The 27,530-nt window shown below is 36.4% G+C and overlaps 1 protein-coding gene across 1 annotated transcript in view; it reads right to left on the minus strand.

The window, feature by feature from the left end:
• The window catches only part of RGS22 (regulator of G protein signaling 22), a 150,555-nt gene that overhangs the window by 23,449 nt on the left and 99,576 nt on the right, over nucleotides 1-27,530 (minus strand). Inside the window, exons 15-21 of the mRNA XM_027131353.1 lie at nucleotides 17,962-18,156; nucleotides 11,584-11,676; nucleotides 9,635-9,807; nucleotides 8,547-8,709; nucleotides 5,690-5,848; nucleotides 3,600-3,668; nucleotides 1,021-1,182 (exon numbers count right to left, since the gene is read on the minus strand). Coding sequence (XP_026987154.1) covers nucleotides 1,021-1,182; nucleotides 3,600-3,668; nucleotides 5,690-5,848; nucleotides 8,547-8,709; nucleotides 9,635-9,807; nucleotides 11,584-11,676; nucleotides 17,962-18,156 — 1,014 coding nt within the window. The remainder of the gene's footprint in view (nucleotides 1-1,020; nucleotides 1,183-3,599; nucleotides 3,669-5,689; nucleotides 5,849-8,546; nucleotides 8,710-9,634; nucleotides 9,808-11,583; nucleotides 11,677-17,961; nucleotides 18,157-27,530) is intronic.

Genomic DNA, 27,530 nt, shown 5'->3' on the forward strand with positions numbered 1-27,530 from the left:
ATTATCTTAGTATTACTTATCTTGTGATAGATTTAAAAAAAACTTATCTCAAAATACTTTTTTTTTTCTGAGGAAATTTCCATGTTGACAAAGGTACAAAAACTGGTGATAACAGAAAAGGGTAGAAAACAGTTTCATGGAATGCTGGAGAAAGTCTGGAAGTAAGATTGTATTGAGCAACTATTAACTATATAGAATAAATATGCTGCAGAGTATTAGTACTGCATAATATTATACATACGTAGATTATAGGCCAATTGAAAGCATTATCCTCTTAAATTCCAGCTTTAGTTTTACTCCCTACTTTTATAATGGGATTAAATAGGCTGCTTGCAAGGAAATGAGCCTGCTAACCCTGGGAGCAAGGATGCCTACTCTTAGGTATTTCTAGACAACATTCCTGTATTCAAGTCTAGATTACATAACCTAGGAAGTCCTTTCCTCCTCCTCAATGCACAGATTCTATATGATTCCATCAAACACTTAAACCTGACAATAAAATGCTTTTGCACCTAATAACTTGTTCTTTCACTTATTTATTTTAAGAATTTGGCCATTCTAATAGTAAAGCCACTCTCATCTCTGTTGTTTATTTATCTGTAATCCACTATCTTTTATTACTATTGCTGCAAATATGGTTAGGAGGAATTCTTGCAAACAGGTCTTGGTTAAAGTACTGAATATGAATATCTTCAGCAAAAATGTGTATAGTACATTTATAGATAAGCAATATGCAAAAATATAGTTAAAACTTTTCAGGAAGATTCTCATTAGATCATAATATACGTGAAACCTTGAAAAACCTAATACTATCATTTCAGGGCTAACTCTTACTTTTCACTGTATAATAATAAATGTATCTAACACAGAACAATAGATACCTCAATATTTACACATTGGTATGAAAACATCGAAGTTGGGATATCTTATACAAATTTTGTCCAAAAAGTTAGGAAACTGATATGTTAATGCATCTCCTCCTTGAAAAGAGGTGGTTTTCTCCAGCTTCGAATACAATACCTTATACTTTTGTACTTCTTGCCAAAAGAGCACCCCATTTTCCAATAAATCTCCTTTTAGAGCCACAAACTGTTGAAACTGTCTTGCGGTAATTGGATTCAATAATGCTTTACGGAAAGCAATGATATCACAAGATGACGATATCCACTTACTCTCCACAGGCTGTCCAAATCAGAGAATACAGAAAATTAGCTGTGTTCTAAAAGTTAATAATAAAGTCATTTATTAGGCTGAAAATTACCAACTTCTATCTCCTTTATTTTTGGCGGTTGAAATTTACGGCATGGATAAATAGAATTTGGCAGCTCTCCTCTGTTCTCCCTTTTGTCTCCTTTGTATTTTTATGGCATCAGTTTTTTAAGAGGTGGAGAGAAAAAGAAATGATTGGATGACTTAGAACATATGAGTACATTAAGAATGTTAACAATCATTACAGTTTGGGACTATGGTGAAAAACTACACTTTGGCGTACAGTATGAGTTCTGTGCTTAAACAGAACAAAGTAATCATAATGTTATAATTATTATTTTATAATTATATATATGTTATACATTAATATGCAATTTTCCTGTCTTTTAAAAAGTAAAAACAGTTGAACATTTAAGATATTTTTCAAAAATTTTAGAAAAAATTACCAATTAATCTTATTAATTTAAATAGGAAATTTACTGTGGAGCTTCACTATAATTCTATCCTAGAAAGATCATGGTTTTTTTTGGCCACGCTGTGCCGCTTGTGGGACTTTAGTTTCCTGACCAGGGATTGAACCTGGGCCACAGCAGTGAAAGTGCTGAGTCCTAACCACTGGACTGTCACGGAATTCCCAAAAGATCATGTTTTTAGGCAAGACATCTTTATATTATTTTAATAATAAATTACTATTAATAATTAATAACCGGAGGAAATAATTATCAGTGCATATTTTTAAAAATAAACTTTCTCTGACCCAGGATTCACTTTACACAACAAAAAAGCCATGTTGTTTTACTAATGCTTAAAGGTATTACTTATTTTATCTTCACAATTCTGAAGTATACGATGTCTACTTTTTTTACCTTGACCATTTTAGATCACATATTCATCCTCTTTTAGCCTCTCAGATTAAGAAAAATAATAGATTTTATTGAATTTACTGAATAGGTTTTTTTTCATTTGATAAATTTATTGAAGTGCCCCAAATCTGAGTTTAGCCTACAACCATGAAAGGAAGCATCACTCTAAAGGTAATATTTTAGATGAACTTAGGAATTATAGTAACAATCAATGACAAATATCCATTGCACACGATAAATACCCATTACTGACAATGCATAAAATAAGTTCCTTGAAACAAATCATGTGTGACCAACAATATAAGCGTTTTAAGAGAGTTATGTAAAAAGTCTATGGGAATGCAAAGGAAGGAGTAACTAATTCTGCCTGGAGGAGTAAGAGCTTTACAGAGAAGGGCTTTGAGGATGACATCTGAGCTGGAAACTGAAAAGCGAAGGCAACTCCAGGCACTCTAGATGAACGGTGGTGCTTTTACCCCAGATAAAGTGAATAGATGTCTATCACTATTTTAGTGAGGCACATGTGGTGTTCCAAGGACAAAAAGTTAAGACCATCACCAGATGGTCCATATTAAAATTATAGCCCTATAAATAGGAACAACTATGTATTAGACTGGGATGTTTATTTAAAACCCACTCAACAAATAATGTTTTAAGACCTGCTTCTTAAGATACTAAAACTTAGTAATTTAACTAAAACCCGTAATTTAACTAAACAGAAAATACCATAATATATAATGTACGATAATATGACATATAAGCCCATTCTATTTAGTATTTTTAAAAAAATACATAGCAAAGGACAAATATAAGAACAGTTTGTTTCCTTTCAAGAGGAAAATACAGGAAAAAAGCATCCTAACAGATACATACACTCCTCTAACAGTCGAATAGATTTTTATCTTTGTTAGGTTGTAGGGGGTCACCTGGGTCTAGTTTGACATTTTATCAAGACCTATAGAAGGACGAATACACATACATTTGTAGGCTCAAAAAGACTGTGTTTATCATGCTTGTTAAGAAGCAAAACAGGCAATTTCTAGGAAGGTATCATATTGTAGTGGTTTAAATAAGTGCCAAAATGATAGCTATCTTAATTCTTTTAAAGTTAAAACGTAATTCTAAATAAAGAGGATAATGTAAGATAATTTAAGTTGCTGATTCTGCTGCATACTCCCCATTCTTTTTGTGTAAACCACTCCCAATAATAAATAAACTACCATATGCTGGAATGATCAGCCTGTCTCAATAAATCCATCACAAGCAAAACAACTAAAAATACACATTTAAAGTCCAATCCCACACTTCTAGGGTTGAGCAGGCTAAGGGACTCTTTAAGAAGAGGGCTCTAGTAGAATCACACTTCCCTGCAGATTCCATTAGCGAGTTAAGAACAGTGTCAGCATCTGGTGGCTTAGAAAAAAGCATTATCTACAATGAGGGTCTCTGTACAAGAAGAGGAAGAAAAACAATACTTTGACAGTGGAACTTACAAGAGGAAGAACATAACAAACAAATATTACTTGCCTTCCAGACTCCAATCTTCCTTTCATGCTTCTGTAGTAAAAGTTCTTCAGCTATGTCTCTCACCTGTACCTGGAAGCAAACCAATGATTTTATCCGAGTTATTCAGAATGTCTACAGTATTGAAATCATTTACTGATTTAACAGCTTTAAAAAATGAGGTAAAGGTCAGTGTGAATAAGAGAAAGAACAGGAGAAAGAGAATAAGACTTAGAAATGGAAGCCCTGTCCATGTCCCCGGGCAAGTCACTCAAATTCTCTTAACAGTCTCCTCATCTGCAAAATGGAGATAATAATACCTGAGTGTATTGCCCCAAAGGTAGACAACAGTTTCACTTGGGCCCCATAGAAACTGAAGCGGGAAGGATGATTAGGACTTCCCAAATTTTTGTGTATTTTCTAGCCACGACTAATTTTAGATGAGCACAAAAGTTACTCAACACAGGGAGGTAATACAGTAGATATTTCTCGAGGTTATTGACTATTCACAATATTTTCCCTTTTTTGGGAACCACTCCTGCCAAATCTGTGCTATGTGACTCTACCTCCCTGTCTATAGCAGGTAGATCCAGGAGCTGACCCAGACAGACAGGGACTAGAATCACTGCTGCTGAGTCTTTTGGTAGCCACAGCCTGGAGAAAAGATCTGAGAATTCTTCTTGCTGGGTTCCCAGGGCTGTCCTGGCCCCTGGCCTTTGCAAAGCTTGGGTGCCAACTCTTCCCCTAAATGTGTGAGATGCTCCAGCATCATTTTATTAAAAATTCTTGATCTTCCTTCTCTTCTGTCTTTGGCTTTAAGGTTGCCAGAATCAGTGAATGTTGCTGGCCACACACAGAATTGCTAAGTTAGGAAGGAGCTGTAAATTACAATAAAGTTATTGTGGTAAACGTAGTGAGAAAACACGGTAAACAATATTAATGAGCCAAATATCTTTCTACTTGGCTTTGGATAGACAATTAGAGTTAGCCTGAAGAAAGGAAACGAGGAAATCTGAGTTGTCCCAAAGCTTACTTCCAGGAACTTTTTGCCTAAAACAAGTCAGGTCTTCTTCCCCATACTATAAGTTCTATGTTCCCAGCTGTACTGTGTTTTCCATAACTTAAGGTGTTAAGAAGACTAAGGATATTTCCAGATAAGTAAGACTCAAAGTGTTTGATAAAATAAATATGGAGGGCAGCTTTTTTACATTCTTCCTGATCAATACTAATGGCATGTGCTTTGCATACTGAAGTCCAAAATTACATGCTCTCTACTCCTTGTGTTCTTTTTGTAAAGATCAGGTTTGCCTGTTTTTAGGTGTGATAATGACATTTAAAATTATTGAAGCAATACATGCTTCTTATAAAATAAAAACTAAACAAAGCAAAACAACAAAAACCCTACTTTACAAAGTAAAAATCCTTCACACTACCCATACCCATTCCCAGGAGGCAGATCTTTTCTTTCATCTTTGTTCATAAACATAAATATAGACAGAGGGAAGGAGAAAGAGAAATGCATGAATAGACAGATATACAGATATAAGTACATATAACGGGATTATCTTCTATGTATTGTTCTGCATCCTGCTTGTTTCACTCAATAAATAACATCTTTCATTACCAGTATATGTGGAAATCTCATTTTTATAATCTCATTTTATATGGAAAACTGCATAGGTATCCATAGTATGGAATTCTTATAATTCATTTAACTATTCCCCTTTGTACATCCTTGCCCATTTATATGAAGACTCAATAATAATAATGTAAAAAATAATAACTATATTAATAGACAGTATGTGAGTGTTTGCTGTGTACCAGGCACCACGCTAAGAAACTACACATATATCATTTCGTTTCCTCTTCATAACAATCTTATGAAGCTATTACTCTTATTATCTCCATTTCTTTTCCAAATGAGAAAACTAAGGTTGTAAAACTTATTGTTGTACAATTAATATGTGGCAGTGTTGAGATTAAAACTTGGGAAGTCTGACTTCCTGCTCTTAACCACTATGCCATGGAAGTACAGTGGCTGAGTCAGGCTTTCACATTTGAGGCTTTGAGAGGTGCTGTCAGTTGCTATCCCGAGATTATACTAATTTACATACCTTTATCTTTTGACGTGCTGCAAACTGTTCACTTGCAAGAAACAATGGCAACCACACATTTTCTAGCCTATTTAGGACATGCTTCTGAATTTCAATTAGAACAGCTGCATCAAGCTGCTCATGGAGAATCTTTCCCCAGCCACCACTTAAATGCATTATCTAAGGAAATAAAAATGAAACAGAAACAACAAACTTCTGTTTAGGTAAAGAAATGCTAGTAGTCATTAATTTATTCATTCACCCCAAGACTATTTGCTGAGCACCTGATAGGTGCCAGAATTTTCATTTTCTGTAAAATAGCTCCTGGCTTTGCTGTGTAGAGTAAAGACAGATAACTTCCCTAACATCAAACAGAGAATTGTGGTTTATGTGATGGTTGTTTTAGATGTATGATTTTGCTTATGATAACATATTTCAAAGAACACAGGGATTTCTATCCTGTGTGACAACTGCAGTGCCATTTTTTTCTCCATGGCTTCAGTTTCTTCAACTGTAAAATAAGGGCATTAGACTTTTAGTTTTCTAAGGGCTCTTCTAGGTCTAATATTCTATGAATCTCTGATTCTACTCAAATGGACTTGTTTGAGAAGGCATTTTCTTTTGTGTCTGAGAAAAATAAGGCATTAATTAGTTAAGAGACAACCTTGACTCAGACATTATAAATATGCATATTACCAATAAACATTGGGTTGGACATGGTGGAATGATGGTGGTGGTAGCAATGTAGGGCTGTTCCAACAACTTCAAAGAAGAAAACAGAGATAGCAGGAAGTAGAAAAAGGCCAGGTTATACAGACAATAGTCTCTGACTTGCACAGGTAGCCCTTTTATAAGACAATTTCTCTGTGGCCAAAATCTTCCTTCTATATAATTACTGGCTTCCACGATACTAATGGCCATAAAAATTAATTAATTAAAAAACAATACTAATGGCCAATTCCTACTATAAATCATCCTGTTTCTGCATATATACCACTCAAAATTGGTGAGTTTTTTGTACACAGAAAAAAATTGGACTCCTCATTGGAGTCTTAGCTCTCCTTTGACTAATAAGATTAACTTAATCCTAATAATAATATTGTTTTATATAAAAAGAGAAACTCTCTCAGCCATCCTTTAATAATATTAATCAAATAATATTAACAATAATACGGTTTCTGTATAAAAATAAGAAAAAAAGAGAATAAGAGAAAAGACTACTTTGCTAATCAAACTGCAAATTGGCCACACAACTAGGATTAGAACTAGCATGGTCTGTATAAAACATAAGGCGATGCAGAAATCCTTAAGTATAAAATAGGTAAATAAAAATAAAAGTGAAGACAAAGATGAGGAAGAAGGGTCATTTGGAAAACTCCTCTATAGTAAGCACAGTCATTTGCTATGACAGCAATGGATGACTTTTTCCACTGAATTTTTAATTCTCAGCAAGTTTTACTATGGAAGGTTCACACAGTAGCATCAGATACCATGAAACCTCACACAATGTAGCACAAGCCAAATAGAAAACAAATGCTTTCCATGTGTTTATTTCATACTTATGCTTATTGAGATACTCCCAGCCACTTTTGCTAATACATCCCAGATTTGTATCTCAGGGAACTAATGGCAAGACATTTTTGTTAAAGTTGCTTAATTCTAGAATTTCTTCTCCCTCTTACTCCCAAGGACTTTTGTTTATTTTCCCCCCAAAGATCTAGATTTTTAATTTGGTATGCCCTACTTATGAATAGCTCTGAATTTTTCTTTAATTTACTGAATTAATCTGAGATTTGTATTTTACAAACGTATGCCATCAGGGTACACATCCTTTTAAACTACGAAAATAAAGAACTCAAATGCTACACATTTGATCTAGCAAACTTCTAATATTAGCAAATTTCAGGTTAAATAAATTACAACAATTTTATATTTCAAAGGCATTAAAATTGAGCCATATCTCATGTGATCAATTACATGAACACTCAAAACCACTGCTGAATCCCAATCTGACATTTTTGCTGTAAATAATGACACCGTCTAGTTATTAATAAGTTGTGATTAAAGCCATATGATCTTGGCTCAACAAAATGGAAAATCTATGTTCCTGGTCAATAAAAATTGTTTTGGGAGACAGTACAATGGCAAACAGGATTTTTCAAAAATCAGTTATGTCTGGAGTAATTTCAGGTAAGACAAGAACAGAAAAGAGGTAGAGATGGGGTTTAATGGCTGATAATGGCTGCTTTTCTGCTTTTGAAAGGTGCAAGGACTTTGTCCTCCTTGTTTACCACTTATCCTGAGCACCTAGAACAGCGTCAGGCATATCACAGGCACCCATACTTGCTGAATGAATGGGTGAGTGGATGAATGAAAGTTATTTTTATTCCACAGATTACTTTAAAAATAACACAGTTTTAATCATATATAATACTTGAGTGAATTTTAAGGCATCTGTAGAGGGACTTCCCTGGTGGTCCAGTGGTTAAGACTCCACGCTCCCAATGCAGGGGGCCAGGGTTCGACTCCTGGTCAGGGAACTACAGCCCACATACTGCAACTAAGAGTTCGCATGGCTCAACTAAAGATCCCACATGCCGCAAGTAAAGACTCCGCATGCTGCAACTGAGACCTGGTGCAGCCAAATAAATAAATGAATAAATAAATTTTTTAAATAAGTAAATAAAGGAAAGCAGCCTTTATTTAAAAAAAGACATTTGTAGATAATTATGAATACCTAAAAAAAAAGATATCAAAAGTGTCGAACATATAAGTCATAAAAGCAAAAGAAAAAAGAAGACGTTGAGATTGTTGGCAAAAAGAAATAAATTACTAGTTTTCATACTTAAATGTAGAAAATATGTCTCCATGTTGATACCTGGTCCTGTTGATACAGAGAAGCTGGACTGTTGGGTCCAAAGAAATATTTTTTATTAAGGTACTTGTTTTTAATGTACATAGATTCTGCCTCCCTTCGCTTTCGATCTCTGTAAGTTATTCTTCGGAACTGTTCAATGTCTGTCCAGCACATAAGGTCCATGCTAAAATGAAAAAGTACAGCCCTTCTTATTTATTTCTTTCAATTCTATTAAACACCAAACAAGTTGTTGTTTTGACAGAATTTAGAAAGTGCTGTATTGAGCAGTTAGCACAACAGATTAGACCATGGAACTAATGAGTATGATATTATTAATATTACTATTAATATTGTCTTATCCTGGCTAAATATATGAATGAATACAAGGAGTGCTGGGATCAGAGAAGAATCTACCATCATACTGGTAGGGTGGGTCTCAGAGTTCTTCCATTAATGATGAACTAGTATTATAAATTTCAAATATGGAAAAATTTCCACCTATTGCATGTCTATTTGGCAACCTGCTAAATTTAGAATGATTATCATCACAAAGGGGAACTATATAGGTGAAATTTGGCTCCCAGGTCTAACCTGTTTTTGTTAACTTGGGAGAAAATTATTGGAAAAAATATGATTAACACTTCAGTTTATATTAGATAAATATGTCATAAGGTACCAAGATTCTATGCAGAACTATAATGTTTCATTTATGTATTAACTAATGAAAATCACAAAATAGTAATTTCAATAGCTTAGTAAAATATAAAAGAGAAACTTCTCAGAAAGAGTCATTAGAGCACCTGTTTAGAAAAATGCAAAAGAAAGAAACATGAGAATAGGCAAAAATAAAACATACTGGTGTTTTAATTTAGCCAATGGTAAAAGTATCAACAAATATCGTTTGACCACTTAAAATAACATTTTGGAGGCTGTTATCAAAATCCAATTCCCAACAAAAGGTTATCGTACAGGTTTCATTAATCTTTACTGAAATGGGTAAAATCTAGCACCAAACCATTTTTATCATATGTTGAATCAAAACAAGTATCTAACAGTTTAGAAGAATATTTTAAGAGAGAAATAAATTTTAAAATGGTTATGTTCCTTACCTTGAAGAATGAGCCTCAAGAAACTGATGAAAATGTTCAAACTCCAGTTTGTTGTTAAGCAGATCATTAAAATTAAAATGCCTATATTCTGCAGGAACATTATTCCAGTATTCTGTTTGTTTAGAGACATGAGGAAGTGGTGAAATACCAGATCCAATTTCACAAGTAGTGTCCTAGTGAAATAACACTTTTCATAAAAATCTCTTAAATACAACAAATTATTTTCCAAATTTAAAGAGAAACTGAAATAAAAATTAACTATTAGGCCAATGGCATTTATCAGTCCAATGGTAGAACTGGGTAAAGAATCCAGAATCTGGTTCTAACTCACATCAAATTCTGTTCTGTTCCTTTCCATTCCATTCCCTTCTTTTCAGGAACATTAGTAAGTATTTACTATACATTTGCTTATAAAATATTAATTTTATTATTTTTGTTGGTACAGAAGTAATATGTCTTTTGTAATAAAAAGAAAACAAAAAGCAGACATTGTACTACCATTCAGAGATAACCACCACAAACATTTTTATGTGTATCCTTTTAGTCTTTTTTGTACACACATGTAGTTTATTACAAACGGAAACAGGACTATACAACCATGTATGGTTTTTGGTTCTTTTTCTTAACGATATATCATGAACATAAAACATTAGTTTGTCTATAAAAGTTTTTTATGTTATAGAGTAGTAAAAGATACTTTAGATGTAATCTCCTTCATATAACAGTTAATTGTTAGGTATTTTTAATACCTCTGATGTTTTGCGAACAGTTTACAAGTCCTTCAGGGCAAAGAGCTAGAGAGGCTTATTCTTCAGAAATCCTTCCTATGTAACTCCCTATATAATTAATTCACCTCCCTATTTGTTTTTGAAAAGCATCAGACCATGAGATAAACTACCTATATTTAAAAAATCAATTTTTGATAGGTATAAGTATTATGAATAGTATTATAAATTTAAAAAAATTTAAAGATACTTTATGAATTTTTATGTATCCTTTCCAGATATTAATTAATAGAATTTCAAATAAAGAATTTCTGTGTTTATAAGGCAATAACATGAAGGTTACATTTAAAAAACAGCTTTACTGTTTGTGAAAAACTTTATTGCAAAAGAATAACGATTTCAGATAGCTACAAAGTAGAAAATTAAAAAATCACCTGAAACCTTACCACTCAGAGCTAACTATTTTTAATATTTTGATGAACATTTTTCCAGACAGCCCTCTTTGCATACATGTATACACCTAGGAATGCATGTATAATTTTAGGTGAATAGGATTAACCGATACCAGTGTTTTTGTTCCCCACATTTTTATAAAATAATATGTCGGGGGCATCTTCCATGTCAATAAATATGAATCTAAACTGTCATTTCTAAGTAGATACACACATTTAATCTTATGGCCTTATGGATCTATCATGGTTTACTTAGCCAATCACAAATTTGCAAATAACACTTTAATATCGTAGTCAATCCTATGATATTTTTATTGACTCTGTTAAAGCCTTTCCATATTTTTTCTTTATTATTTTGCTTACTGCTATCACACAACACTTCTTTTTCTGTTTGGAAAACTCAATTTAATTCTTTTGTGACTTGAACAAATAGCGCTGCTGCCATACAGAAAATAACCAGTAACATTCAAAGGAATATAATGTGGCTTGAAGGCTCTTAGCTAAGGCAAACCTGTATCTTGGCTCCCTATGCTACTTCAACTGCTTTATTTTTCTGGCTTTGTTGTTAAATGTGTCAAAAAAATGTGATACCTGTCAAATGCAGCATGTTGGGCAAAGAAGCAGCAGAAAATGAAACTGCCTGACCCCTACTTTATCAATACATGATTTCCTCAATATACGATTCCTACTCCCCCCGGCTCCCCCCCAATATATGCAGTGATAATCCTTTCTAGGTTAAAATCTTTGTTTTTCTAAGTAGAGAGTTTCTTACCTCAGCTTTCTTGGAAACTGTCTCTTTATGCAAAGCCTGTAGCTTTCTGAAGTACGTGGAATTTAGCTGTCGAGTTTCCTCCACCAGCTCCACCTATAATAACACAAAAATAAAGTTTGTAACATCAAAAGAATGTGCATTATGAAAAAGTGGGGAAAGCGTGCACAATTTGCCAATAACAGTGGGCTAAAAACCAAATACACTTGCCAATAAAGTAATTTAGTTTGGAGGCAGAAGCAAGAAGACCCACATAGTGAAAAACATTAGCTACAGGGCTTCCCAGGCGGCGCAGTGGTTTAGAGTCTGCCTGCCGATGCAGGAGACACGGGATCGTGGACTGGTCTGGGAAAATCCCACATGCTGCAGAGTGGCTAGACCTGTGAGCCATGGCCACTAAGCCTGTGCGTCCAGAGCCTGTGCTCCGCAACGGGAGAGGCCACAACAGTGAGAGGCCTGCGTACCGCAAAAAACAAACAAACAAACAAAAACATTAGCTACAATTGCTATAGGTGCAAGGTTAGGTTGTTTTATTGGGATGTTTCCTGTTTCTTAAGGTAGGACTGCATTGCTATAAACTTCCCTCTTAGAACTGCTTTTGCTGCATCCCGTAGGTTTTGGGTCGTCTTGTTTTCATTGTCATTTGTTTCTAGGTATTTTTTGATTTCCTCTTTGATTTCTTCAGTAATCTCTTGGTTGTTAAGTAGTGTATTGTTTAGCCTCCAAGTGTTTGTATTTTTTACAGATCTTTTCCTGTAATTGATATCTAGTCTCATAGCATTGTGGTCAGAAAAGATACTTGATAAAATTTCAATTTTCTTAAATTTACCAAGGCTTGATTTGTGACCCAAGATATGATCTATCCTGGAGAATGTTCCATGAGCACTTGAGAAAAATGTGTATTCCGTTATTTTTGGATGGAATGTCCTATAAATATCAATTAAGTCCATCTTGTTTAATGTATCATTTAAAGCTTGTGTTTCCTTATTTATTTTCATTTTGGATGATCTGTCCATTGGTGAAGTGGGGTGTTGAAGTCCCCTACTATGATTGTGTTACTGTCAATTTCCCCTTTTGTGGTTGTTAGTATTTGCCTTATGTATTGAGGCGCTTCTATGTTGGGTGCATAAATATTTACAATTGTTATACCTTCTTCTTGGATCGATCCCTTCATCATTATGTACTATCCTTCTCTGTCTCTTGTAATAGTCTTTATTTTAAAGTCTATTTTATCTGATATGAGAATTGCTACTCTAGCTTTCTTTTGATTTCCATTGGCATGGAATATCGTTTTCCATCCCCTCACTTTCAGTGTGTATGTGTCCCTAGGTCTGAAGTGGGTCTCTTGTAGACAGCATAAATATGGGTCTTGTTTTTGTATCCATTCAGCCAGTCTGTGTCTTTTGGTGGGAACATTTTATCCATTTACATTTTTTTTTTTTTTTTTTGCAGTACGCAGGCCTCTCACTGTTGTGGCCTTTCCCGTTGCAGAGCACAGGCTCCGGACGCGCAGGCTTAGCAGCCATGGCTCACGGGCCTAGCTGCTCTGCAGCATGTGGGATCTTCCTGGACAGGGGCATGAACCCGTGTCCCCCACATCAGCAGGCAGACTCTCAACCACTGCACTACCAGGGAAGCCCAATCCATTTACATTTAAGGTAATTATCGATATGTATGTTCCTATTCCTATTTCCTTAATTGTTTTGGGTTTGTTATTGTAGGTCTTTTCCTTCTCTTGTGTTTCTTGCCTAGAGAAGTTTTCTTTAGCATTTGTTGTAAAGCTGGTTTGCTGGTACTGAGCAGAAGGAAAGAGATCATAAAGATTAGATCAGAAATAAATGAAAAAGAAATGAAGGAAACAATAGCAAAGATCAATAAAATTAAAAGCTGGTTCTTTGAGAAGATAAACAAAATTGATAAACCATTAGCCAGACTCATCAAGAAAAAAAGGGAGAAGACTCACATCAATACAATTAGAAATGAAAAGGAGAAGTAACAACTGACACTGCAGAAATACAAAGGATCATGAGAGATTACTACAAGCAACTATATGCCAATAAAATGGACAACCTGGAAGAAATGGAAAAATTCTTAGAAATGCACAACCTTCCGAGACTGAACCAGGAAGAAATATTAAATATGAACAGACCAATCACAAGCACTGAAATTGAAACTGTGATTAAAAATATCCCAACAAACAAAAGCCCAGGACCTGATGGCTTCACAGGCGAATTCTATCAAACACTTAAGGAAGAGCTAACACCTATCCTACTCAAACTCTTCAAAAATATAGCAGAGCGAGGAATACTCCCAAACTCATTCTACGAGGCCACCATCACCCTGATACCAAAACCAGACAAAGATGTCACAAAGAAAGAAAACTACAGGCCAACTTGTTAACTGATGAACATAGATGGAAAAATGATGTTCACTGATGAACATAGATGGAAAAATCCTCAACAAAATACTAGCAAACAGAATCCAACAGCACATTAAAAGGATCATACACATGATCAAGTGGGGTTTAGTCCAGGAATTCAAGGATTCTTCAATATACACAATCAATCACTGTGATACACCATATTAACAAACTAAAGGATAAAACCCATAGGATATTAACCCATAGGATATTAACAAACTAAAGGATAAAACCCATAGGACAATCTCAATAGATGCAGAAAAAGCTTTTGACAAAATTCAACACCCATTTATGATAAAAAGTCTCCAGAAAGTAGGTGTAGAGGGAACTTTCCTCAATATGATAAAGGCCATATATGACAAACCCACAGCCAACATCATCCTCAATGGTGAAAAACTGAAAGCATTTCCACTAAGATCAGGAACAAGACAAGGTTGCCCACTCTCACCACTCTTATTCAACATAGTTTGGGAAGTTTTAGCCACAGCAATCAGAGAAGAAAAGGAAATAAAAGGAATCCAAATTGGAAAAGAAGAAGTAAAGCTGTCACTGTTTGCAGATGACATGATACTATACATAAAGAATCCTACAGATGCTACCAAAAAACTACTAGAGTTAATCAATGAATTTGGTAAAGTTGCAGGATATAAAATTAATGCACAGAAATCTCTGGCATTTCTATACACTAATGATGAAAAATCTGAAAGTGAAATCAAGAAAACACTCCCATTTACCACTGCATCAAAAAATCTAGAAACAGGGCTTCCCTGGTGGCACAGTGGTTGAGAGTCTGCCTGCTGATGCAGGGGACACGGGTTCGTGTCCCGGTCCGGGAAGATCCCACATGCCGTGGAACGGCTAGGCCCGTGATCCATGGCCGCTGAGCCTGTGCGTCTGGAGCCTGTGCTCTGCAACAGGAGAGGCCACAACAGTGAGAGGCCCGCGTACCGCAAAGAAAAAAAAATCTAGAAACAATAAATGCTGGAGAGGGTGTGGAGAAAAGGGAACACTCTTGCACTGTTGGTGGGAATGTAAATTGATACAGCCACTATGGAGAACAGCATGAAGGTTCCTTAAAAATCTAAAAATAGAACTACCATACGACCCAGCAATCCCACTACTGGGCATATACCCTGAGAAAACCATAATTCAAAAAGAGTCATGTACCAAAATGTTCATTGCAGCACTATTTACAATAGCCAGGTCATGGAAGCAACCTAAGTGTCCATCATCGAATGAATGGATAAAGAAGATGTGGCACATATATACAATGGAATATTACTCAGCCATAAAAAGAAACAAAATTGAGATATCTGTAGTGAGGTGGATGGACCCAGAGTCTGTCATTCAGAGTGAAGTAAGTCAGAAAGAGAAAAACAAATACCTTATGCTAACACATATATATGGAATCTAAGAAAAAAAAATAGGTCATGAAGAACCTAGGGGTAAGACGGGAATAAAGACACAGACGTACTAGTGAATAGACTTGAGGATATGGGGATAGGGAAGGGTAAGCTGTGACAAAGTGAGAGAGTGGCATGGACATATATACACTACCAAACGTAAAATAGATAGCTAGTGGGAAGCAGCCGCATAGCACAGGGAGATCATCTCGGTGGTTTGTGACCATCTAGAGGGGTGAGATAGGGAGGGTGGGAGGCAGGGAGATGCAAGAGGGAAGAGATATGGGAACATATATATATGTATAACTGATTCACTTTGTTATAAAGCAGAAACTAACACACCACTGCATAGCAATTATACTCCAATCAATATGTTAAAAAAAACAACAACAAAACAAAACATTAGCTACAGCAAAGTCAGGCTTCAAATGTTAAAAAAGGTATACATTTCTATGTAATGATATAATGCCACCAAAGATCATTCCTCCTTTCTGGACACCCCATGTGAACTAGCAGACAGTGCAAACATGTTGGGTGGATCACTTTTCCATCTTCTATTCTTTATAACTGGATAATAGTCATGAAGATAGGCATTCTTAGCTTTAGGGACCAAATAATCCACAGTAGAACAAAAAAATGATTGGACGCTACCGTTATCAGTCTGTGAGCAAAGGTTTTATTGCTATAGCAAGAGAGGGGAGAGTCAATCATCAAATTAAACCTCACAGTAGGACTTAGCCTTCAGAGTGTGTATTGCACTGCTTCATACAGTCAGGAGAACAAGATCATTTTCCATTTCTCTATTGAGAAAGATCAGTTTAGCCGACTGAGAACTCCTGTATTTAACAATTAATTTTGGTTAAATCTTCTTGTTTATCCTTTTTGGGAAAGAGTCTACATAATCCAGTCAGCTGGACTTTTAGAGAAGTCCTCTGGGCTGAACTTAAGAAGTTTATAGAATTAAGAGAAATTTATTTTTCCTCTTATTAAAAAGAGTGTATAATTTGTCCCAGGCATTTCGTAAGAATCACTGCTAATGCTAAAACTTCTTGGTTTAGGGAAGTCAGTTATAATTCTGAATCTGTTTTGTCATCCTAGGACCATATCTTATATCCATTTTCCTCTATACCATATACTGTATTTAAAATCATGACTGGGGACTTCCCTGGCTGTCCAGTGCTTAGGACTCTGTGATTTCACTGCGGAGGGCATGGGTTCGATCCCTGGTTGGGTAACTAAGATCCCGCAAGCTGGGAGGCGTGGCCAAAAAAAACTTAATTAGTTTAAAAAATAATAAAATCATGACTGGAGAGAATTTTTCTTTTCTTAAAAAAATATTTATTTATCTGGCTTCGTCAGGTCTTAGTTGCGGCACACAGGATCTCTGCTGTCACGTGTGGGATCTTCATTGCGGTGTGTGGGATCTTCATTGTGGCATGCGGTATCTAGTTCCCTGACAGGATCGAACCTGGGCCCCCTGCATTGGGAGCACGGTGTCTTAACCACTGGACCACGAGGGAAGTCCCTGGAGATATTTTTTTTTTAATTTCATATAATATCTCAATTTTCCTAGTGTAAAATATGTATTTTTGTAGTAGAAAGGATACAAGTGTTAATTTTTCAGGACAAAAAGAAATCAGGACTGAAAAATTCATTAGTTTGGTCAATGAATTTAGTAAGCCGTGGGGTTATGTTGGTCACTATCCAATAAGGTGGCTCTATCCGAGGTGCTTGGTATTAATTTCATCTTAATTACCTCACCCATCCTTTCTGCGAGAAGACATGACCAAGACGTTGTTCAGGAGATCTGAATGAAGAAGTGCAATACAGAGACAGCAGGGATCCACCTGAAATGACCTCATGTACAGGGTACATGCATTAACTTAATATTAAAAATACCCACAAATGGTTTTAATTTGTGATTCAAAATAAACATTTAAAGAAATTTCCTCCACCCATCAATAAGCATAGTGAAAATAGTCAAGCCCTGAGACTTAAAATGACCTCTTTTGGAATGAAAAAAGATGTGTTGACACTTTTATCAAATCAAGCAGTCTGACCTGATGAACATCTGAGGGTGCTTTAAGTCAGAGAATGTGCTTTCCACAGTATATATGAAACGTTTATATTTTCCATGGATGTAATATTTACTGTAATTCATCCAGAATAAAAATAAACAGCCTCCTTCCATTAATCAAAATTAAAGCCACTGCTGAGAAATGGCAAGAAGTGACAAAGCCAGTGTATTAACATGGCATATTTTATTGGTTCACAGGAAACCAAAACTCAAATTTTTCTCTGCTGACATATTTGTAGACAGACTTAAAAATGACATCAATTTTAGCCTTTTGTTAGGACACAACAGGGAAACTGGCAAAAACTAAGTTAATAAATACTTTCCCTGCCCCAATTTTGTGTCTGCCCAAATCTTAACTCTGAGTCCCTGGCCCACATGAAATCTTTTCCAGCTTTTCTCTCTTGCGAGTTAACAATGTTGCCCATCATCAGTTTTGGGGTAAACCTGAATTGTTCACACAGAATTCATCAGTGCCACAATACCTTTCTGTAAGCAACTTGGTCTGATTTTACCATCTTTGTCCAAGGCTCAAGAAGGAGGAGAAGGATATATTCTTCTGCTGCATCGAAAAGGTCTTCAAATGGCGGCTGTATTTTCATATAAATTTCTTTTTTCTTTTCCTGTTGGAGTCCAATGTCAAGAGTGGCTGAAGGAGCAATGTATGTGGCAAAAAGATACTAAGGGAGAAGGGAGAGAAAGGAGAGGATATTGGAAGAAACCATAATGGTTAGTAGATTCCTCAGCAAAGCCATTTTTAGAAAGTTAAGAGAAGGCAAATAAGCTCAAGTAATATTTTTCTTGAAAAGGTGTGTGAAACTACTTAAGACAAAGCAACGTGTTTATTCAAAGCCTTTGCTTTTCATTTTCTTTTCCTATTTCTTTGTTGGTCATTAGTCAACTAGTCACTGGATCTTGTATAAGTGTACGTGATTTGGGTATTCTATTTTTTCTCAGATTACTACTATGTATTATTACGATTGACTCCAGGTTATACGTCTCCTTTCCTTATGTTCATGACATTTCTAACACATTTGTGTTACTATCCAAAGTGGTTTGAAATGCCTTTTAGGGAAAAAGAGGCAAGAATTCACCAGGGCTGAAAACTGACTATCAGTCTAGAGACCCAACAGACTACCTCCCCTACCCAACTGAGTTCCAGAGTTCTTAAATGTCTCCATCTGGTGTCCAATGCTGTGGAAAAGATACAAGAAGGAAACAAAAGTGAATGGAAAGATGTACATGGAACTTCTAGCTTCCTAGACAAAGCTGCATAAATGTCTATTCTATTCTACTCATTTGTCTTGTCTCTCAATAACAGCTATTTAAATCTGAGAAGCAATTTAATAACATTTAATTTTTAAAATGTTACATACTGGATATGTCATGCCCTGCACATCACATTTAACTGAAGTTTTTGTTATTGTTTCATACTTAAAATTAATGAATTTTATGGCATGTAAATTAAACCTCAATAAAGCTGTTAAAAATAAAAATTAAAAAAAGAAAGACTATTGGTGATTTCTCCCAAAAGCGACACACTCCTTCCTCCATTTTAAAGATTATCTGATCTCTATCGTAATTTTTTCTTCATTCTGTTCTATTTACATCACTATATCAAAATAAATAGTTATCTAAAAAAAAGAATCTCTAATTAATTGCATTTTATTTCAATTTTATTTTTATACTTAGACTTTGGAACTGATAATGCCTAGATTCGACCCAGGCGATAAGATAGATAGGTAGACAGATAGAAAGATATTTGTACCAAATACCAAATAATAGTCTTATGTAAAATAATCTTTTAAAAGTTTTAAAGGGTTCACATTAATAACATAAGCATTTACCATGTATCCACTACAGCTTAGACACTTGGATAGGTGCTATGTATGTAAAGATTAATGAATGCCTGCCCTGAAGGAGCCATTTGGTATGACAAAGAGATGAAAACCAGTGGCTACAACACAGTATGATAAGTACTACAATAAAGGTATGCATTGAAAATAAGATCTTCAATAATTGCCTTTCTTTCTAAGCTCACCTCCATTAATCACCTTTTCAACTTTACACTCAGATACGCGTTTTTCTGTAATTCCCTCAACCTTGATGTTTGCCATTCTATACCATTGCACACATTGTTCCTTCAATCTTGTATATATGCCCTACCCCATGCACCTTGTCTGCCTCATAAACTCTGATTTATTCTTAAAAACCGACATGGATTTCTCCTCTTCTAGGAGCCCTTCATTCATACCCTCCTCCCAAGATCATGCTTTTTACTACTACACTTATCACACTATAATGCAATCATGTATCATGTGTCTTCTCTTCTAGAACAAGGATCTTGAGGGCAAATACTGCAGTTTAGTCCTCTCTGATTCTCCAACTCCTAAAAACTGTTTTGGTAGAGAGCAGATGTTATAAATGTTTATTGATTTGTACTGAATCCACAGAAAAGACTCATTTTTGTCTTGGAATGGGGAAGGAAAAGGTTCAGAAACTCTTGCAAGAGAAAGATAAGCTCCTTCCTAATCTTTAATCTGAATCTTTAAAGATGAGTTGGAGTAAGTCAGACAAGATAGGGGAGTTGATGAGAAGGACAGTCCAAGTAGAAGGAAAACATGGCCCAAGGCATGGAGGCCTAAGGGGGTTTTATAACCTTATAGAGAGCGTCTAGGCTCCAAGTAGAGAACACTGGCTAAAGGAAAGAGGTAGAATAAGAGAGGAGGATATAAAGGGAGGAAGGCTCCACAGCATGGATATCATCTGTTTTCCTTTGGTAAGGAATTTGAATTTTACCTAAAGATATAAAATGGGGAATCTCTGAGAAGTGACATCTTTAGATATGAATTTTAGAAATAAATCACTGTGGCATCATACGGGAAAAACGGTTTGAGTAGATCAAGATTTGAGGCAGTTTGGAAGTTATTTTAATAGCCAGACAAAAAATTACAGGCCACCCTCATCTCTTGTTTGCTTTTTTGCAATAGCCTCCTAACTGGTCTTCTCAGGTTCTTCTTTGCTTCTTCATGGTCTTCCTTTTTTTAAACCACAGCAAACAGAGAAATTCTTGTGTGTATCACTCCTCCATTCAAACTCTCCAGTGACTTCTCACCTCACACAGAATAACAGCCAAAGTCCTTATAATTACCTACAATTGGAGTATTTGGACGTTTCTCAGCGCTGAGAGGACAAGGGTTATAGTTCATGATCTGCCAGTAGGGAAGCCCCTATAAACACCCCAGGCTCTCAAAACACTCTAAGAGCAGGGGTGGACCTGATATAGACTCTTGCCTTGAGTCTTTAAAGGGCCCAAAGAAAATAACTGCTAACCTATACTTCTATACCTGGTAAAAAAAAAAAAATACCCTTCTAAAATAAAAAGGAAATAAAGATGTCATAAGTCAATAAACAAAACCAGAATTCGTCACCAGCAGACCTACACTAAATTAATTAATTATTAATTAAAGGGAGGCCCTAGACAAAAGCAGGATGGAATATAGAACAATATAAAGCATAAACATGTAGGGAAATATCAATACATATTGATTGTAAAATATAATAATAATGAATAAGGTCAGAGGAAATCATAAAAGAGCCTAAGGAAAAGAAGTCAGAATTGAAGGTTCAGATTTAAAGTGCAGTTGAAATGACCAACCATGAGGTCCATTACAGGTAGAAAAGCACATGAGGTTAGATTCAGGGTAGTAATACAATAACAAGCAGGGCAGAGTATCAAAGAACTAGAAGTGAAGATAAAGGAGAAGCCCATGTAGCATAGTTAAAAGAGAGGACTATAAAGTTCAGTGTATAATAGGCACTCAATAAATATTTGCTAAATGAATGAATGGAAGATAGTGGCCTAATCTGAAATTATGATCTGAAAGGGAAATTTCAGAGTTCAAAAATTTTAAGCTGGAGTAGTTCCAAATTATGATGAATTCTGGTATATGGCCATCCCTATAGTTAACTTAGGAGAAATGGAGATAAAAGACATTGGAATTGGGTAAATTAAGAAACACTCTAGCACATATGTTATAAGGATTATTAGTTTGGGTATTGGAAAAGCTTCAAGGTGATAAAAAAGAAAAAGTAGGGAGAAATTTCATGAGTCATGTATTGAAATTTTCTAGGAAGATAAAGAGAACTGTAAAGGTCTTTAGATAACATTAATGAGGTTAAGGAGGGGGGAAATAAGCAGATGGAGCCAACTCCAAATTTTTTTTTTCTTTTTTTTTTTTTTTTGCGGTACGCGGGCCTCTCACTGCTGTGGCCTCTCCCGTTGCGGAGCACAGCCTGCGGACGCGCAGGCTCAGCGGCCGTGGCTCACGGGCCCAGCCGCTCCACGGCATGTGGGATCTTCCCGGACCGGGGCACAAACCCGTGTCCCCTGCATCGGCAGGCGGACTCTCAACCACTGCGCCACCAGGGAAGCCCCAACTCCAAAATTTTTGAAGCTATTAAAAGATGAGTCCTGAAGAGCAGCAAAGAACATCTCTTTCTTCCTAAGGGTTGTGAAATACGGGAGAAGGGGCATATTTAAAAGCCATTCTAGATGTTCTATTTAATTAGATAATCTGCAGTCTGGAAACTCCCTTCCCTAAAATATAGGTACATAGCCTGCTGGATTTAATAGTCTAAAGTGAACCATACTCTTACCAAACGATTCTAAAATATTTTAAATGAAATTTGCTTCAGACACACATGGCAATTTTTCCTAACCTTGGGAGTTATTTAGAAGAATGACCTAAATTTAACCTGTTTAACAAGCTAAGATTGTATCAGATTAAAATCTACTCTTAGGGCTTCCCTGGTGGCACAGTGGTTGAGAGTCCGCTTGCCGATGCAGGGGACACGGGTTCGTGCCCCGGTCCGGGAAGATCCCACATGCCGCGGAGCGGCTGGGGCCGTGAGCCACGGCCGCTGAGCCTGCGCGTCCGGAGCCTGAGCTCCGCAACGGGAGAGGCCACAGCAGTGAGAGGCCCGCGTATCGCAAAAAACAAACAAACAAACAAAAATCTACTCTTAAACATTTTGTAAACTGGAAGTTTTAAAAAGTGAACTAATTAAAATAATGTCTATACTAAGGTAAATTAAGAAACTAAAAACTAACGTGATCAAATTAACAACATTAAAAAATGTCTCTAGAATTTGTTTCAGTAATTTCAAATTTACCCCAAAGGAAAGTAAATCTCACCCCCCAAATCACTTAAGTTAAAATCAGTTCCTATTTAGCAAAAAAAAAAAAAAAAAGAAAAGAAAAAAAAATCAGTAGTCAGGTTTTATTGGGGCAGGAATATCCTCTAATGGCAAAATAAAGCAACTGTTTTATCACTGAGTCAGCTACATTCAGAACTGTAGTTTAAGGAGACTTGGTGTGCCACATACCAAACTCTTTGTACAGACATCAAGGTGATTCCTTTGATTTAAAAGCATAACAGTGAAGAGGGTAATGTACAAAAGAGGCTGAAATGGTGACTAGAATAACAGTGATAGAAGTGACTGTCAGCTTCTGGTGGACACCCCAATCTACTCCTTTCCTTTACACTCCCAGTCTTGCCTTCACTCCTCATGTCTTTTAAAATCTACTGCTACCCACAGTCCTATGAGACCCTACATGCCATTTATATACTCTATCATACCTTCTGGAATTTTGCTTTATGATTTTCTTCAGAATGACCTTCACTTCACTTTACCGTTTACTATGTTAATAGCACAGCTTTCTCGCTCTGACCATTACTCTTCATCTTTTTGTGCCTCTCACCAAGCTTTGCTTTACTTTCAGCACAATCTGCAGTTTCTTCCTGTCCTCTAAATAAATCATGCACCACCTACTTTGTCTTACTTTCTTACACAATTTGGACTGAAAACTGCCCATCATTTCAACTACACTTTTAAAACATTCTTAATTCCTCCCACCTCGATCTTCTGCCTTGTTGAGGCCAAATTCTGGGTCACCTTAACCATTCGTTCATTTTTCCAATTCTATACTCAAGCTCCCAATAAAAGCTATGATAGTTGGTTCAATTATAAATACTCTTCAAAATAAAAACAAACAACAACGACAAAAAAAAAAAAAAACCCACCTCAGCTGTGACCACAAAACTTGGCAAGATTTTGTTTATTTCTAAACTTTGCCATGCTCCGTAGAGCTCCCAACTGTACCCTTAGGCTTCTCCACATTCAGTGGACTTTATCTTCCACTCAACTGGGAGAAACCACTGGTATGGATGCCCTCAACTGTCCCCTCAAGAGCCTTCTTCTAAATCTTTCTCTTTCTCTGATGTTTCAAAATTCTCCTTCCCAAGGCTAAATGATTCATGCGTGCTGTTGACTCCATTTCCCCAGCAGCATGCAACACCAATTACGCCCTTAATCTACCTTTCCTTTGATTTCATCTCCTTTCTAATGCTTCAAAGGTATTCTAACAAAGAATCTCTCCTATTCTAATTGTCACCATTTTGTCCACAAACTATCACCCTTTCTCTCTTTCCCTTTCCAACAAATCTTCATACTCACTTTTCTATCATTTCTCAATCTATTGCAATCTGGTTCTCATGCCAAAGAAGCTAATGTCTCAGATTACTAAGAACCACGTAATTGCCAATTCAATGGTTTCTCTCCTTAATCTTCATCCTACTTGATTCCTTACGCAGCATTTTTTGCTTTGTTTTGTTTTTAATTCTTGGCTGCGTTGGGTCTTCGTTGCTGCGCACAGGCCTTCTCTAGTTGTGGTGAGCAGGGGCTACTCTTTGTTGAGGTGCACGGGCTTCTCACTGCGGTGGCTTCTCTTGTTGCAGAGCACGGGCTCTAGGCATGGGGCTTCAGCAGTTGCAGTACGTGGGCTCAGTAGTTGTGGCACACGGGCCCTAGAGCATGCGGGCTTCAGTAGTTGTGGTGCATGGGCTCAGTAGTTGTGGCTCATGGGCTCTAGAGCGCAGGCTCGGTAGTTGTGGCGCACGGGCTTAGTTGCTCCACGGCATGTGGGATCTTCCCGGACCAGGGCTCGAACCTGTGTCCCCTGCATTGGCAGGCGGATTCTTAACCACTGCACCACCAGGGAAGTTTCCTTACGCAGCTTTAACACTGTTGACTCTCTCCTCTGCCTTCAACACTTTCTCCTGATTCTCTGCCTATTTCCATACTTAGGCTCCTTTGTTGATTCCTCTTCCTCCATATCCCCCCCTTAAAGGAAGGCATTCATTAAAGTTCTATGTTCAACTATATTTTCTTCCTAATTCACACTCTTTCGGTTTCTCAAACATGCCAGGCACTCTCTCACAGGACTTTCACAGTATGTGCTCTGTGCCCTCTCTGTACTCCACCCTCCTCCTCTTTTCCCCTTTGCTGGGCTTCTATTCATCCTAAAGGACTGAGTCTTCCTTGACTCCTGAAGTCTGGCTTAGGTATCATTCTTATGTGTGCCCATAGGTCCCTGTATTTGTATGTTTCTCGCACTGGACTATAAACTCTATGAAGACAGATTTGGTCTGCTTTGTTTATTACTGTATCCCTAGCATCTAGCATAATGATAAGTTTAGAATGAATTAATGAATTAAAGACTTCATCCATTCTCAGAGACTTAACAATCAACTATATGTGGAAGAAACACAAATATATACAGCTTTAGACCTGATTTCCTTCCTGAACTGAAAACCTTTGCTTCTAGCTGCCTACTTATTATAGCTACATGGATAGCCTATGGACCCTCCAACTCAATGACTCAGTAATATAACACATTATCTTTTCCTTTTCCAGTTTTCATATGATTCACAGCACATTCTTTGACTCTTCCCCACTTTCCTCTCCTTCTTCCTCAAATGCAAGTCCTATGAATTTAATTCTCTACAATAAAACAAGGAAAAACTGACAAATGTAAAAATATGAGGAGGAAATAAGGGGCAGCAGTTCCATCCCAACAAAAACCATAATAAAACACAGTCTTCTGTCCAAGCTAGATCAGACCCTTTCCAGGCTACTGCCTACTTCCTGACCTCACACTCTTACTGTGCTCTATAAAGCCACAGGGCTCCATGTACACTTTTTGTTGCTGTTCGACTATTTTGTTCCAGTTTTATTGAGATATAATTGACATATAACACTGTAAAAGTTTAAGGTGTACAGCATAATGATTTGACTTACATACATCATGAAATAATTATCACAATAAGTTAACATCCATCATCTCATATAGAAACAAAAAGAAAAGACAAAGAATTTTTTCCCTGTGATGAGAACTATTAGGATCTACTCTCAACTTCCATATATACCATATAGCAATGCTAACTATAGTCATCATGTCGTACATTACATCCCTTGTACTTATTTATCTCATAACTGAAAGTTTGTACCTTTTGACCACCTTCATCCAATTTTCCCTCCCCACACTCTGCCCACCTCTGGTGACCACAAATCTGATCTCTCTTTCTCTGAGTCTGTTTTTTTCCACAAACGATTTAACTGCATATCCCACGACCCCAAGGAGCTACAATTAGGGTAGCCATATGACTTCATTCTGGTTTAAGCCTACTATCCTGGCATAATTATTAATATTTCCCCTTTTATTTTCAAAAGAATCCTGATTTAGATGATAAATTATATGGTCTCTCTATATTTAACTGCCACCAGTTAGACAAAATGAAAGTTTCTCTAAAACAGGACTCCTGGAGGTGCTCAACACATATTTAAAGCTAAAAATAAAGGAAAGAAAGGCAGAGGAAACTCCTTTCTAAGGAACACCCATTTGTCTAATTCGAAATCATATGAATTGAATAGCTGATATCAAGAGCCAAAAATCCCAAAGTAGGAATATTTTATTTAGAACTTGGATTGAAGTTTCACAGACTTCCCTGTTAGGAAAAGACAACCCTCAGAATGGAAGAAAATATTTGCAAATGAAGCAACTGACAAAGGATTAATCTCCAAAATTTACAGCAGCTCATGCAGCTCAATAACAAAAAAACAAACAACCCAATCTAAAAATGGGCAGAAGACCTAAATACACGTTTCTCCAAAGAAGATATACAGACTGCCAACAAACACATGAAAGAATGCTCAACATCATTAATCATTAGAGAAATGAAAATCAAAACTACAATGAGATATCATCACACCGGTCAGAATGGCCATCATTAAAAAATCTAGAAACAATAAATGCTGGAGAGGGTGTGGAGAAAAGGGAACCAACCCTCTTGCACTGTTGGTGGGAATGTAAATTGATACAGCCACTATGGAGAACAGTATGGAGCTTCCTTAAAAAACTACAAATAGAACTACCATACCACCCAGCAATCCACATATATACAATGGAATATTACTCAGCCATAAAAAGAAATGAAATTGAGTTATTTGTAGTGAGGTGGATGGACCTAGAATCTGTCATACATAGTGAAGTAAGTCAGAAAGAGAAAAACAAATACCGTATGCTAACACATATATATGGAATCTAAGAAAAAAAAAAAAGGTCATGAAGAACCTAGGGGTAAGACAGGAATAAAGACACAGACCTACTAGAGAATGAACTTGAGGATATGGGGAGGGGGAAGGGGAAGCTGGGGCAAAGTGAGAGAGTGGCATGGACATATATACACTACCAAACGTAAAATAGATAGCTAGTGGGAAGCAGCCGCATAGCACAGGGAGATAATCTCGGTGCTTTGTGACCACCTAGAGGGGTGGGATAGGGAGGGTGGGAGGGAGGGAGACGCAAGAGGGAAGAGATATGGGAACATATGTATATGTATAACTGATTCACTTTGTTATAAAGCAGAAACTAACACACCATTGTAAAGCAATTATACTCCAATAAAGATGTTAAAAAAAATAAATGCTCTAAATCAAAATCTTAAAAGAAATTTTAAAATATTTCCTCTCTCTGATTGTACCTAAATGTAGGTATATTTGTTCGCCCTCCCACTTTTTTTTTTTTTTTTTGCTTTCTTGCAGCCAGTTTATCAGAACATTGTTCGTTATCACCTAAGTAACTTCTCTTTGTTCAAGTATCAACCCCCGCTATGATAACTAGCATAATCCTTAAGAGTAATATACTCCCCTC

The sequence above is a fragment of the Aethalodelphis obliquidens genome, unplaced genomic scaffold (assembly GCF_003676395.1).
Source record: "Aethalodelphis obliquidens isolate GAN/ISIS:26980383/991018 unplaced genomic scaffold, ASM367639v1 scaffold39, whole genome shotgun sequence".
Lineage (NCBI taxonomy): Eukaryota > Metazoa > Chordata > Mammalia > Artiodactyla > Delphinidae > Aethalodelphis > Aethalodelphis obliquidens.